Raw genomic sequence first — 15,506 nt, 5'->3', positions numbered from 1 at the left:
AAAGTACCTATGCAGTCTTTTCTTGTCAGATTGTAGTTGTAGATTGTAGAATGGAGACTGCTATAGTATTTGCACTGTTCCTTTTCCAAATAAGTATTATCTGTACAAGATATAATAATTAATAATAATAATAATAATAATAATAATAATAATAATAATAATAATAATAATAATAATGTGGAAATATATTGTTAGTTTATATCACCTCCTAATTTGATCCGGATCAGAAACAGCCATGTAAACACGCCTGTTGGCAATGGTGTGTACAACAGACATAGTATCTGCCTGAGTAAAAGAAAACTGAACAAAATATAGTTAGAACTTAGAGACATTTCTTTTGAGTGCAGATCATATGATTATATGTGTGTTTTAAAGAAATTAGCTCTCTCTTTGGAAAACAACAGAATTAAGTCGGGATTACAATTCATGGGCTTATGTGCTGGAGAACATTTCTGTGATTTGTTTTACACTCTCCCCTGTACTCAGGTATGTAGAAATGCACGTTTAATTTGCCAAACAAAGAAAGGTGCATCTGGATTAATGTTCAGCTGAGGCACAACAGGGGATGTGCAATGATATTTCTGCATATGGTGCCTCTCACAGCTGACAAGGGCAAAGGCATAGCTGAAGTTGCCAAGATCTCCGACTGCTCTGCAGCACATTACACTGAAACATCCCTCCTCTTAAGAAAAGGCATGAATCACAGCAGACCTCCACATGATGAACAGAAACAAACCAGTCCAAATGGCTTTCTTGTCTGTGAAGCGTCCTTGCAAGAGCATGAACAACTTCCGAATAAATCACCCCAGACGGGAAACGTTTGCTCCCACGACATTCACAGAATTACATTTAATACGGCACTTTCTCCTGTTTCAACTAGTCAAATGCCAATGCTACAGAACGGGAGAAACACAAAATAAATGACTTGAGCTATATCACTGTGCTTAACATAAACTGAACATGCTTCCCCGGAATGCAAGCCAATTTTTTAAAAGTAACGTTTGGGGTTGAGCCGTGAACACACTGCAAGTGGATTGGCTGGGTTTTATACGGCTACGTTTTAAGTGGTCCTCCGCCACGTCAATCATCGGAGGAGCCCGTTCGCAGGATATATGCCCGCCCCCTTTCCTCAGCTATTGGTGTTTCGTCTGCACTGCCGGAGCGCTGATTGGCTGCCCCTCCCGCCCATCATGAGTCATTTTGACAGCTCGCCTGTATCTGGTCCAGGAGAGACAGGCGCTGGGAAACTGAGCCGCATTGTTACTGTAACCCTCTCCGCTCAGTGACAGAAAACAAGAAATACAAACGGCCAGCCCTGGGAATAAAACACAATGGACATTCACAAAAAAGGTACATATGCATTTTTTTCCCCTTTGGCTTCTACTGAAAAAGATAATCACACAAAACGGGTCATAAACTAGTTCAGGATGACCCCAGTTTTCTAATAGGCTGCACATTGTCCCTTCTTCTTGTGGTGGAGGTGTGCATTGCTCACACTGTGATGTCTGTGATATGAATGTGTGTAAATTAATATTACTATCTCTCTCAGGCAGATCTCATCATTGTGTGTCCATTGGTGTAATGCCTCGCCTGGGGCTATACGATCTGCGCTGGGATGGAAACAATGGGAGTGATGTTAATGGCAGTCACTTCAGTGTATCGTGTTTTTGATTTATTTCCTGCCTTCCAACATGTAGTGGAGGAAAACGTTTTATTGTTTTGAACTATTGCTACTGATCTTAAAAAGAAAAACGAAAAATCCTTTCTAAGCTTAATTATATTGGAGATTGAATAGGTTGATACACGTTATAAGCGAAATTATGATCCATTCTGCCATTGGGTCCCTATATGCATGTGTATATTGCTCCTGAAGAGCAGCACAAAGGACTGGGGTGACAAGGACAAGGCAACATGATGTATTGTCACTGGGGGCTAATGGTCTCTTGATGTGAGGGGCTGGAGGGTGATTGTGGATGCTGAACACGGAGGAGGCTGATGTTGTAACATAATGGAGTCACCTGTCCCCTATGTGGGGGTGTGCACTGATACAGAAAAAATCAAATTAATCAAATACAATAGGATGGAAAACTGTTTTTTTTTTTTTTTTAAAGCCAGTCGTGTGGGATTAGCCTAATGTTTGTATTGGAGTATGCAAAGTGTAAATGTGACATCTGACCATATATCACTTCATTATAGAATAAGAGAGCCAAGAAACATGCATGTGCGGTTGAAGTATTCACACGTACTCTGTTTCTGCTTCTAAAATAATACTTGTCTGGATATTGAAAAGTGGATTTTCTAAGGAGGAAGTTTGAATCTTGGCAGAGGGATAAAAAAGAGACAGAAAACTTAATGTAGGTTACACATCACCCTTCTCTGAACCAGAGAAGATGCAGAACTGCTGTCTCGGTAACTGATATGGTCCATTCAAAGTGCATTCACATGATGTCATTCTTGTGGATAAATTGATTAACTGGGCTGTATGATTCAGAGGCTCTTTGTTTTAGATTTTTGAATTTGGTTGGGCTGGAATGGCGAAAATGGTGAGAGGTTAGCGACTGCTTTTTGTGTTTTACTCCCTTACATAGGATGTCCTTATTGCATGTGTCCAAAAAGGAGAACACAAAGCACGTATCAGATGTTTGCCGCTGTCATCATTGTGAGTGGGAATGGACTCAGCAGAAGACATTGTCTCCTATTAGTGTTGCCCATTCCATTCCTGAAGTTCTTTGGGTGTGCCATCAGCCTCTAATGCTGCTTGTATTATTTTGTGGCCATTGTTAACAAATAAAACAGCAGGGATCTCAACTAACAATCTCCATGCTGAAAGACTCATCCTGTGCTCTGCTCATTGTAATTTGTGACCCTGGATTTCTGACAATAATGCACAAAAAGAAGACACATTTAAAACAAAACACCACCATGCACACGTCAGGTGTTACAAATCCAAAGACAGTGTTTTTCCAGTCAGTTTTATAACTGTTACACTGTGTAGATTTACTTTAGCTAAGACTACTCAAAAGTTAAAATTAATGATATCTGCCAGTAATTTATATGTGCCATTCCAGCCACAAAGTAAAATCGATGTTGCACATTATATATTATATATAAATCACGTTGCACATTATAGCCTATGTGTGGAAATGGTTTTGGTACCATAAATATTTTATTTCGCCTTCCATTGTGAATTATGAAAGATGTTATAGCTCAAATAAACTGATTTAGTGACAGCCCTTTCCCATACAATAAACAGGCATGACAAGATTCTGCTGAAGCTGAACTTGTGAAAATACAAATATTTAGTTAGTTTTTTGTTGTATTTATTGAAATACATTGTTCATAAGGGACCGTATGTAACAAGGGCCCAGCTTTTTATGGACAATCTGGCTTCCATATACCAAACATGTCTTGGCTGATATTTGATCCAAATGCCTGAGACCCCAAGCAGATGGTTCCATTAACTTAAAAGTATCAATGATGTATGCTGTATTGACATCAGTTGGGGACATCTGTCTCCAGTTGACGTGCCTGTGAGGTGGGGCACTTCGATACAACACAGACTACACTAGCGGTTGTATATTAGGTGACTTCTGATATGAAACATGCAAAATATAGGCTTATGTTGTTATTATTATGTGTTATTTATACAGCTTTAGGAGCTATCTAAATGTTTTTAGATTATGTTTTTGATGTAGTAATAGTAGTCTTTTTTATTATTTGGTTTATTTGATTATTTCTTTGTTTAGAAATTAATACTTGTTGAAGTTACTTCCCCATTCATAGAGGAACAATTTGAAACTCACAGAAATCTCAATTCAAAGAGGGCTTGTGCGATTCTAAATGTATTTTTGTGGTTTTCTTAAACATGTAATAGCAATGGTGCACCAGCATTGTGATTTTGGTTTTGTAACTAGCCTACAGTCCCCAATCCAAAAATCCATAGAGATGTGCTGAATCTCACACCTCATGAAAGATTGCTTCCCCCAGACAGTGATAGGATGGACTGAAAAGGCAGGGTAGCATGCAGGAGAACCAACTATATACAACAGATAAATATAATCTCAGCTGGCATTAGTGATGCTCTAGCTACTGTTCGTTTTAGTCATTCTACCCATGATGACTAAGAGATCATTTGCTCTATTTAAGACACTGAGACCTAAAACAAGACTTCCTCCAACCCATCAATCACAATCTACAAAAGAGTCGACGTAAAGACATAAGACCCGGCGATCATCCTATTTACAGGAGACATCTCAACATTCCTTTCGTACAACTGTGTCTGTTGCATCACCCCAAATGGCAAAGTGCAGGGTTCCAACATCAACAGCAAAAATTCTTAAGATTATTTTCACTTTCCAATTCAGTTTTGGAGAGGGAGAACCTCTTCTGTTTAGAGCCTCCAGAAGGCAGCCGTGGGTGGTGAATTAGCCAGTGTTTATGTAGCTGGAGTTTACCCAGTGCCTCAGTTGTCATCCTTCAAAGAACAGTGTAGGTATAGGGGATGTTGCTGTTTGTTTTCTCTTAATTTGAAGTGTCCTGCATGTAGTTGGAGGGCTAGGCCAGATATGGGAAAGTGATGCTTTCCATTAAGTGATTTTGAAATTCTGGCCATTTTAGTATTATTTAGGTTTTCGCCTTGGATTTGAGTGAATGTGCTTGTCTGGTGAGTGATATCCCAAACCCACATGAAAAGCAACCAGCTGATGGGTGTTGATGGAAATAATATAATTGCAAAATAGAACATAAAAATAACAAAGAATACTAGATTAGAAAGAATACTAGAAACAAATGATCCTAATTAAAAACGTTTTACTGATTTACCATGAACTGTGTGGATATCAGTTTATGGTCTATAGATGTTATGCAGATCAGATGTTATAGAAAATCATTGTCTATTGACAATGTAATTATTATCTACATCTATGTAGTGATCTATGGATGTCTTGCCATAGAGTTCTCTTGTAATTCAGATGTAATTTGCCTTATGAAGCAGGCCTGGAATGACCGGACTCCAATTGATGCTCTTCTCCAAAAAAAAAAAAAAAAAAAAATATATATATATATATATATATATATATATATATATATATTTATATATTGCCTTTTCCAATGTATTTTCTAAGATCTAAGCTTTATTTAAGAAAATGACTGGTTTCCATTAGAGAAACCTGGCAGATAAAACCTTCGACATTGGTTAATATATTTTGGGAAATGACTTATATTTAGTCCTTTTTTAATCTTGGTTCCAGTAATAATATTGATCATTTTCCAGATTACTATACCTTGTGAAATTTCAGCCAGATTTTACAGCATGGGAGTAATGACTGTGGCCACAGATCATGGTCTGTGGGATGTTAAGCAGATGAGATGATGTTATAGAAAATCATTATTGTCCCCATAAATCAAATTATTTTATCTGTTACTTAGAAACAAGAGTCTGTCTTAATTTCATTCCATGTCTGTGTTTGCAATTATTAATACTGTAGTGGTTGAGAAACATGTTCCGTATCTTTTTATTATTTCTTCATTATCTGTCCTAATTGGCTTATTTGAATAATTTAAAAAACAACTTTGCATGATTTTATTGGTAGAACACTTATGGACCTGGGGTCTGTTTATTATCACAACACTGAAAAAAAGCATTGTCAGTGGCATGGCCTGTTGCTTAAGCTGGTTTCAGACAAAACATGGTGTAACTGGAGACTCTGTTTGTAGCAGAAGAGGAAATTGCTTGTGAATGAAATACATAATATCCTTTGTAATTTAGTTATTTGTTTAATTTTTTAGATGTCATTCCCAATAATCCAGAAATATTTTAAGTTCACTGCATCTGTTTTAATTACAAAATATATAAAACAACACAAAGCAGTTTCCCTGCTGGTTGTAATGTTTTTGGAGTTACTGAAATGTATTTTTCCTGCTGTGCTGTTTTAAGCGCTAGTTGTTTTAAATGCTGAAATATAGGCCTAGTAATTATTGCAAGACCCGCTTCTGCAGTACAGATCAGGAAATGTATGTTATGAGGTGAGTATATAAAAGCATACGGTCTTTGGGATTTTTCTGGTTTGTATTTCAAGCCTTAGACATCTGCAACATGTAATAATAATATGACCTGAAGGAACGGTGCATGTATACTAGACTCACTCCAGTCCTCCCCTTTTATTATTGTTGCTCTTGGTGGTCTAAACACTGTCAAAAGGCTAGTTTTTCACCCCCCATCGACTCTGTATAGTACATTTTTCTGTAGGTCGACACATCTGGAAAGTCTTCATTCTTCAGCTACAGACTATTCATGGAAACAACTCATATAGGAAACTTTTAAAATAACTTTGTTCCTACTTTCTCAATGAATTAAGTTTCTCTGTACGAAAAAAAAAAAAAAACCCACTAAGAACTATTACCTCACGGACTCACTTTGATAGTTTTCCTTACTTCCTTTTAAGACTGAGTGACACCAGTTAATTAAACACGACAGACCTCCAATAAAAGCCTTACTTTCTTCTTTTTTAATTAGCTTTTTGGCTTCATAATGCTTTGTCCACAAAGGTAACACATGGTAATGTTCTGGGAATGAATTAAACGAAAGATCAAAGTGAAAGCCAGTTACTTAATGTTGTGCCTCAGGAGTAGGACTTTCTAGGGAACCACTTTCAGAAGAATAATCAGCAGGCTTAAACCTTTTAAACAGCAGTAACCGGTACATTTGAGGTGATGCTAAGGAGTTGCAGACATAATTGTCCGCCACAGTGCCGTCACTTTTGCTAAAACATTTATGCAGGAAAGTATTACGAAAGAAAGAAAGCCATGTTTTGTAGATGCACAATAGGTCTATTATAAAGACTATTGAGTGTCTCAGTCGAACAGAATGGTTATTAAAAAAACATAAAACAAATCTCCTGCAAGAGATAACAAAGCACTCCTCTCTAACACTCCTCTGCACAATCCACTCTGAGCTGCCAAACCTACTCACGATGCTCTGAGTCAAGGAGCTGATAAGTTCATGTGGGGTTCTCCATCATTCATCTGCCAAGGCCATGACCTGCTCTAGGTTTGGTCCTGGAATGCAACACATCTTCTATGTCCCATACATCTCCAGTGCAACTGAGGTCAGTTGACTTTACTGGCCAATTGATTTTAATCTCTGGCAACTTTGGATGGCCACAATTACAAACTAATTTCACATCCCATAGTATCACATGAAAGTGTCTCTTTCACAGCTCTTGAGGAACTCAATACCTAATGCATGTTGTGAATTAGTTTATAAACTTTAATGATTAATTCGTGAGCTTTACCTTCCCAGAGTCCAAAGCAGAAGCATAATGCAGCACACCACTATCACTTTGGCTGTAAAGGAAAACATCCAATATTGTGTTTCCACTTTCCAATATCAAACTCTTTGCTTTGAGACATCCTCTGGTGGCTCTTTTGAGGTTCTGACACAATGTCACAATAGTTAGATAATTGTTTCTGATTATGCAATACAAATTATGCAATGCATAGTCATTGGATGGCCTTACCCCTGCATATATGTGATCATGCACTAAAGCTTTTGCTGACCCCAAGTTCACATGCCAGAGATACTTAAAATTACCTGACTTCCATGGTGCCACTACTCTTATTGCAAATGGACGAACAAAAGCCCCACTGTTTGTTTTCCTGGCGTGCAGGGCTAAAAGAAGAGGATTACTTGGTAATTTACTTTCTCTAGGATTTTGTGTGTTTTCACCCTCTTAGGCTAATAAACTGGCTAGGATTGTAGCCATACATATGGCTGGATAATGTATCGCTGTTTATTATGCATATTTTCAAAGGCTGCATCTGCCTTGATCTTTAAATGATCAGTGCATTCTTGTCTACTTGCTTGTAAAGTCTGTCCCAAGGCAACCTATATCTCTCACGTGTTTTTACCTCTCCCTCACTGAGGAAAGTCTTACTGTTGACATGAACAGTTTCTGCTACATTCTTTGCTGAGATCACATTGCTAAGGAAGACATATATTGAGGGCTGCGAGAGAACTGCAATAAAGTAGGCTTTAGAACCATGAATATTGGTCAGATGTTTTTTTAATAAAGTAAGATAATGCCAGTCTATACAATTGCTAAAGTTAAAAGGATCAACCTTGAAGGCTTTTTAATAAAGCATTCCTGACCCCCAGCAGTTTTCACCCATGCAATCTTAGCATATCTGCAATAATAATAATAATAATAATAATAATAATAATAATAATAAAAATAGAAGGTATCTCCCCAGGGATCAGACACATCCTTTGAAAGGAAACAACATTGGGGTGGAAAGTAAAGCGTCCTGTTGTTCATTCTGGAGCTCTCAGTGGGTCCAAATATCCTCCTCTAGCCCTGTTTATTTTTGTTCATAATGTGCATTGTGGTTCCCTGATCATCCGAGCAAGAAGGTGCAATACTACAACCTGAGAGCTATAAATGACCCCCGCCAGTGGGTTTCTCAGAAAGCCTTGATATTATTGAAGACAAAAGAATGGAACAAGTGTTGTCACTCATGTTTTTGTAAAGTTATACGCTCAAACCTCTCCATTAGGCCAAGTCTTGTGCCATTTTTGTCGCCTGAAGATCTGAGCTTGGTCTTCAAATTCCAGTAGAGAGACTTGACTCATTCAGCATCAGCTCCTCCTTTATAATATAGAGAGAGACCAGCACTGTAACCTTATTTGAAATTGTAGTTTCTCAATTCTTTAGTGAATATTTGGAAGCACGACTGGAGCTGCCAAACCACACTGTAAAAGCTATGGCCGGGCCAACTGTTAGCGTCACACTGGATAATGGTAAAATGATCTTCTCATCCAGCGTGCAGTGATTTTCTGATGTAATTCGACTGAAATAGTGGGATATAACACACAGGGGAAGGTTTTCAGTAACTGTGATGCTGTATATTGAATTTAATGGATTTGGTTGCATAGAATGTTCAAGCACCACTGGAAAAGCAAAATCTTTCAAGGCATTTTATTAAATATTTTCACTGCCTGTCTTAATAATCGTATTATTACACTACACTTACACTAGTAAGTCTGGTCATCCACTGGAAGAGAGTGCCTACCATGTACGTCAAGAGTTGGCAAATTCAGAGCTGTAAAATAAATCCATAATGAAAATCACAGGTTGCAAATAGAAAAGGTCAAATTAGGCCTTTGAGGTTTACACAAACTTTTCTTTTAATCATATGACTTTGAAACTATAGCTATCAGACTGTGTTACTGGTGTGAACTGACTTATACAGTGGAGATTTACAGCAGTATTTCCTTACTTGGTACGTTCTGCTTTTGATGGATTAATTTGATCTTTAAGTAAATGAGACAACTGAAGCAAGAGGCATTATTTGTATTCTTCAAAACAAAATATAACTTCCAAAGCTTCTGTCTGCCTATTAAAATTAGAACTATAAACAACTTAGAAGAGGAAAGATCTGAAAGCTTTTCTTTTGACTAGGCCTACTGGAGTGCTTCCACCACAATGATATATTGCAATTAGCCAGAAATCTGACAAAAAGGACTTTATAGTTTATGTGTGGTTTTAAACTATAAACACAATTTTGAAGATTCTTTGACTGGTCTTGAATGCATATTTGTGGTTGACCTTTCAGATTTATCTTCTCAACACAGACAGCAGGGATTTTATTCCTTTGTCATGTCTAAAACAGGGCTCAATTACTGTGGTGTTTAGGGCACAGGTACCTTATCATTACTGAAGATGATAGTTGCACCACTGCTTGGACTTTGAACTTAATGCAAAGAGTTGGTGACATTTCATACTTTAATACATTTTAAATCTCCAATTATTTTTCCTCCCTTTTCATCCACATTTCTCATAAGAAATGGGTCTCGCCCTGTTGGTAAATGAGAGTAGCAGAGAGCGTGTGCTACATAGTTGTTTTTTGCGAGGGGCGCTGTGCCAGTACATTTTGTGATTATCTAGATTACAGCTTTGGTGGAATTGTATAGCAAGTCTCCCAGTTACTGTACCTCACAAAGCTGCAAAGGGTTCAAATAGAATAACACCGAAATCATTGCATGACCTTCTTAGAGTTCTGGCCTCAATCCTACAGAATATGTCTGGGAGGACAAGAATGGTGAATTAGGGCGAGATGACTTCTCTCACTTTAAAATGTTTGCTCAGTATTCCTCCAGCCATGCACAAGAGGAATAGGGTGCCATTGTATGAAAAGTGTCTGTATTTTATTATTATCATACTAATCATTCCTAAAGAATAAAAGGAAATTCACAATGAACACAGTTTCTTCCTGTTCATGTGTTCTTTCTCCTCAGGAACAAAAGTAACACTCAAATCTGTGTTGATTTAAATTCAACCCTAATCTGTTGAGTTTATATCAATTTACAGCATACATTAAAAGCTGTGAATAATTATACACTGAATTTCACGATAAACATTCTCTTTTGGGATCCTGGCCACAACAGACCTCCTGTTCCCTCAAGAAGTGGAAATGCATGTGAAATTGACATGCCTTAACCTAGAAATCATTAATCAAACCACTTATGCACTGCAGTCAAAATGAGAACCGACCCACATAGATCTATATAAAGTGACTGATGTGAAGATACTCCTCCTAAAGCTGTAAAAATCAAGGTAGTGGGAAAGGAATTTGGGCAGGCCTGCCGCAGCGGGGCTGTTGACAAGATACCATTGTGCTTAACCACAATTTCAGATATTTGGATTGCTTTAGGTTGGAACTGATATGGGGCGCAGAAAGCAGGTCAAAGTAAAGGGGCGCGTCTGTCTTTTGAAAGTTCCTGGGGAGTGCCAGGAAATTCATAACATCTGTACAAAATGGATTGAAGAGAAGCAAATGCAGGTGTTTACTGTACAGCAGGTATTTTGTGCTGCAGGCTAATCAAACTTCAAGATTGGTGTCAGATTTTGTCAGCCAGCCAGCTATATGAGCGTATGGCTCATTTGCACAGCTGTAGTCTATATGAAACAGCTTTTGAGTACTATTTAAATGGTATCTTAGATTTGAATCTTGCATTTATTTTTGCTTGGCTTGCAAAGATGTAAGCTGTGTTAGTCCACTGTAAAGTTTAGAACATGTAGACAGTCAGCTGCTGGTTTGCATTTGCATGCAGTGAATAGAGGTTGAATCATGATTGTCTCTGTGCGTGGGTAAGTTTAATGCATGCATAGCTGAAAAAGCCAAAGTCCCTTAAGTCAAGAGGCAGACTTACTAAACAATTCCCAGAGTTCATTACTGCATTTGGTAGTTCTGTCATAATGTAATGTCTTTAGTGTTGCAAAAATAATAATAATAAAGATCTGTTAAATGTGTATATGTATATGAGTTTAAGTTAATTATTTCATTGCTTATCATTGTTGGCGAAACACATGGTGCGCCAAGAGCATGCCCACTGCAGGTTGTTTAAGGAAAGGTGGTTGGCAGAAATAGCTAGCCATTTGGATGAAAGCAGAATAGTGGGAAGGCCGAATTAAGTGTGGCTGTGAAATCTAGAGCCCCTTCCAGATTTAAGCACAATGGGTCGAATGGCCACCTCTCATTTGTAAACTTTCTTATACTGTTATAAATTATCAGAGTACTTCACAAATGATGGACATAAACTATATTGTTAATTTTATTAATTAAAACTTAATCAAATGTATTAAATATGCATATAAACATACACACATAGGCCTACATTAATAAATAAAATAAAAGGGTAACATGACTATTAATTATTCTTGAGGATTAGGACTGTTTTTTCTTCTTAACTTTAGGAAATACATTAGTGAATTGCCTGACAAAATCATTCTCTTCAATGAGGAAACCTAATATGACAAATGTATGATGTAACTTCCTGCACTGTAAATTTGCCATCTTTCAAGCTTTGTTTCTACAGAAACTGTTCATGCAGCCAGATGTGAAAAGAAGGAGCTGCCTGGTGCTAAACTGTCAGCGTGAACCAATATAGAATATTTATTTTTCATTGTCAGTGAATGCCGTGTATTTTCTCTGATAAGCGTTTTGTGCATTGTAGCATATATGCGTACACAGCACATCATTTTTGCAATCATGACTTTGAAGATTTCCTCAATTTCACTGAACCAGTGAACACCTCACACAGAATACACTGTAAATTCCTTTGTTTTATATATTTTCTGTAGTTCCAACTTATTCAGCAAAAAGAGCTGCCACAGAAAAGTCTTGACCCTCATAGCCTTTACTTCAACACAATGCTTTAAAATGCTAGACCGACTTGATAAAAGAAGAAATTACTCTCCATTTTCTGATACATTAAATATTTGAATGCACATAAATACAGATGTAAAGGGACAAAATATATTGAAGTTTTGTGAGTAAAGACTGAATGAAAAATGTTCTAAGTATTGAACAGTTACAAATGTAGCAAGATATGTTATTATACAAAAGAGGTCCAATATGTTGTTTTACATTTATGTAATGATTAAGAACATATCCCTTACTGCTTCAATTAGGTATCAAGTGCAGCATATAATGCAGTGGGACAAAAATAACTGAAAGTTTCCAATTTGTATGAACGCTATGTTCATCCACAGAGAAGATCATTTAAAATAATTTACTTTGGATTCACAGCTATTTATACAGACATGCAATTCTGGTTTGTGAATTGTTTTATTGATTATGAAAAAACAACAATTCGAAGTGCAGGAAACCCACTAATAATTATTGGTATCATTGTGTGCTGAGTAAGCACCCAGAATTCCTCAGTACTTTTGGTTTGCTTAGCCTTGCTTTAATGCTCAGAGATTTGACCACTGAAGTGTTCTGTTAAGGGGAACCAAATCAGACTTTCTGAGAAGATAGTGGTGAGCAAAAAGTTCAAATTAAGTAGTTCAGTAGTTTTCTGAATGCCTCCTGTGGCTACCCCTTCCAGCGGAAAGCAGTTTCCTACAGTGTCCTTCAAACCAGGAGGATTTTGTATTAAGTATTTAAATAACCAAGACATTGTTTTTGTATCCAGCTTTAGTCACGTATACACAAGATTGTGTATAAAATTAGCCTTATTGTGTAAAAGTGTATTCTTACATCTGGAAAATTCAGGCTTACAATTTGTAAGCAGGATGTTTTGAATATTATAACTCTTTTATACTTCCTTTGATTAGGCCACTGATTGTAGTTTAAACATATTACTTTCTACCTACTAAACTTGAAGTGATATTGGTTAAGGTAGAAATTCCATTAAGAAGACAGATTAACTGAGAGGAATTTAGCATTGTCCTTATTCACTGGTTTTCCCTTTACACAGTCAATGGAAACATAAGCGATTTTAGACCACTGAATGGAGTATATGTCTGTATGTTGTCAAAACCATGAAAACTGTAGAAATCTAATATGTGGGGATTACAATCTGGGACATATGGTAAAAAGACGTCCACAGTTGCACTGCTCCAAGATATCATAGCTGACATTAGCTAATAAATTGGTTTCTATGCCACAAATAAAATAAGTTATTAGTGCTCAGCAACAATAACAGCCCGATAATCCCTAGGTGTTCACACACGTGAAGAGAATGGTGTGTTGACTGACACAAATCCAACCAAACGTTCAAAGAACCTAAACTCAAGAGTCTAAACTCATTTCGTCACTTATTTAAAACAGATGTTTTATTCCTCAGTTAAAGGATTTCTAAATGGCAAACGAAATGGACATGTTTTACAGAACAGGCTTCAGCAGCACGAGGCCATAGCAATTAATCCTGAGTAATAAATTGATTTGGTAGTATTCTTTAGGAAATGGTTTCATAATCTGCTTGGCTTCCCTGAATGTTGTACTTTACTTATGAACTTCCTCTGTTGTGATACTGTACCTTTGGTGTAAGAATGATGAGTGTGTTTGTAAGTCTGCCGAGCAGAGGAGTTAGGACATGTACAAAGTATCTCCCTTTGCCAGCAAATCCCTCAGTCTGTGAAGGGAGTCTCTAAAGAGTCTGGGCCTAACTGTTGTGGTGCTGTGGGTCAGTTTGACCTTAATTTTCAAAAAGGCATTTCCTACTCTATATGTCAAGAGCAGCTTGTTCATCCATGTAGAATTTTATACATGTATGTCAACTACTCAGTTAAGTTTTATAGATCTGTTTTTAACAGTTACTAGTTTTCAACTAATCTATCTAGCTCTATATATATATATATATATACATTTTTCTTTCAGATTAAATGGGGTGTGTGACCTACTTTTTCTTTAAACTTGTTTAATATCAAGTATTTTTGTAAGGCATTATAGTATTAATTGTACTGCCCACATTACAGGATGTGTAACACCCAGAGTTCAACATTTTATAAGTCAAAATGTGTTATGAGATACGCTGGATAAAAGCTAGAACTCTTTCCATTAACTTTATGTTGGCTAATGAAGTTTGCCTCATTAATCTTGTATTAACAATGTTATTTTACTGTATCTGGAGGTCATAAAAGGTGTGGTTGGAGTTCTTAACTCTAATTCCCCTGATTTATTTCCTCCAGCCGGGAGTGGTTGTCATTTTAGATGTAGTTGGAAATGTTATTACAGCTTGCCAAGGTTTGGAATCCTTGAATAAATAATAATGCCATATGTATTCTTCTTAAAAAGAGAGAATGGAAAGCAGAGATTTCAAAATCATGTGCAGAACCAAAGTCTTCCTTATGACACAGAGGGGTTCTTCAATGCAATCTTTCAGCTTGTTTTTTGTTTTGTTTTTGTTTTTTTGTTTTACACAATTTACCCTCTTCCTTTTATTGCAACTCTGTGTTTTGTGTTCAAAATTAAAACACTGTGGCTCATATGACTCATGCGACTCATACTTGGCAAGGTTGCTCTTATCAAACAGTGATGTCATGTCATGCAGTGATGATAATGCAGCTTTATGAAAAATGCATCGTAATGAAGCACAGTCATCTGTTATTTAGTGTTTGCGTATTGTATCTGTTGACAATAAACTAGCATCAGACCATGGTTTGGAAACCATGATGAGATGTTCTGGCAGTAAAGACTGAACAGGGATTGACTGGAGGCCAGTCTTTATTTGTCTTGTTGTTGTTGGTTTCATACAATAAATAGTGTCTTCAGTTTAAGTCTTAGTAACATTAAAAAAAAAAAATCAAATTAATTCTGCAACTTGGCGCAACAAAGACACTAACTGTAGTATGTTGGCGCTGTGACTGGCCTATCTTAGTACTTCTAGCCCAAAGTGTCTTCAGATAGGCCTACTTTAAATTGTAGATATTATTAGTAGCAATAGCATTAAACCGTTTAGCCCCTACCGTAAAATAAGACTTTCCCCTCTATACATGCACATTCCAATAAAGTGAAACCTGTTGATATCCGTAGATTTTATAGGGATATAACCTAATCTGAACACAAATAGTTTTAGCGGCTGGATCGTTATTTGCCAAACATAACATTCCATTCTCCATTTCGATCGTTCCCTGAAATTTATTTTAGTTTTTAGTTTTTTGTCCATTTTGGGAAGAATTCTGAAAAAGAAGCAATTTTAAGCAATAGAATCAAGCACTACA

The 15,506-nt window shown here is 36.9% G+C and overlaps 1 protein-coding gene across 1 annotated transcript in view; it reads left to right on the top strand.

The window, feature by feature from the left end:
• Positions 1 to 1,246: 1,246 nt before the first annotated feature.
• afap1 (actin filament associated protein 1) overlaps positions 1,247 to 15,506 on the top strand; it is a 71,202-nt gene continuing 56,942 nt past the window's right edge. The window contains exon 1 of the mRNA XM_066720079.1: positions 1,247 to 1,350. Within this exon, the coding sequence (XP_066576176.1) occupies positions 1,332 to 1,350 (19 nt within the window). The 5' untranslated portion in view covers positions 1,247 to 1,331. The remainder of the gene's footprint in view (positions 1,351 to 15,506) is intronic.

Source organism: Amia ocellicauda, chromosome 13 (genome assembly GCF_036373705.1).
Source record: "Amia ocellicauda isolate fAmiCal2 chromosome 13, fAmiCal2.hap1, whole genome shotgun sequence".
Classification (NCBI taxonomy): domain Eukaryota; kingdom Metazoa; phylum Chordata; class Actinopteri; order Amiiformes; family Amiidae; genus Amia; species Amia ocellicauda.
Note: the sequence above shows the minus strand (reverse complement) of the source record. Positions and strands in the feature narration are given on the sequence as shown.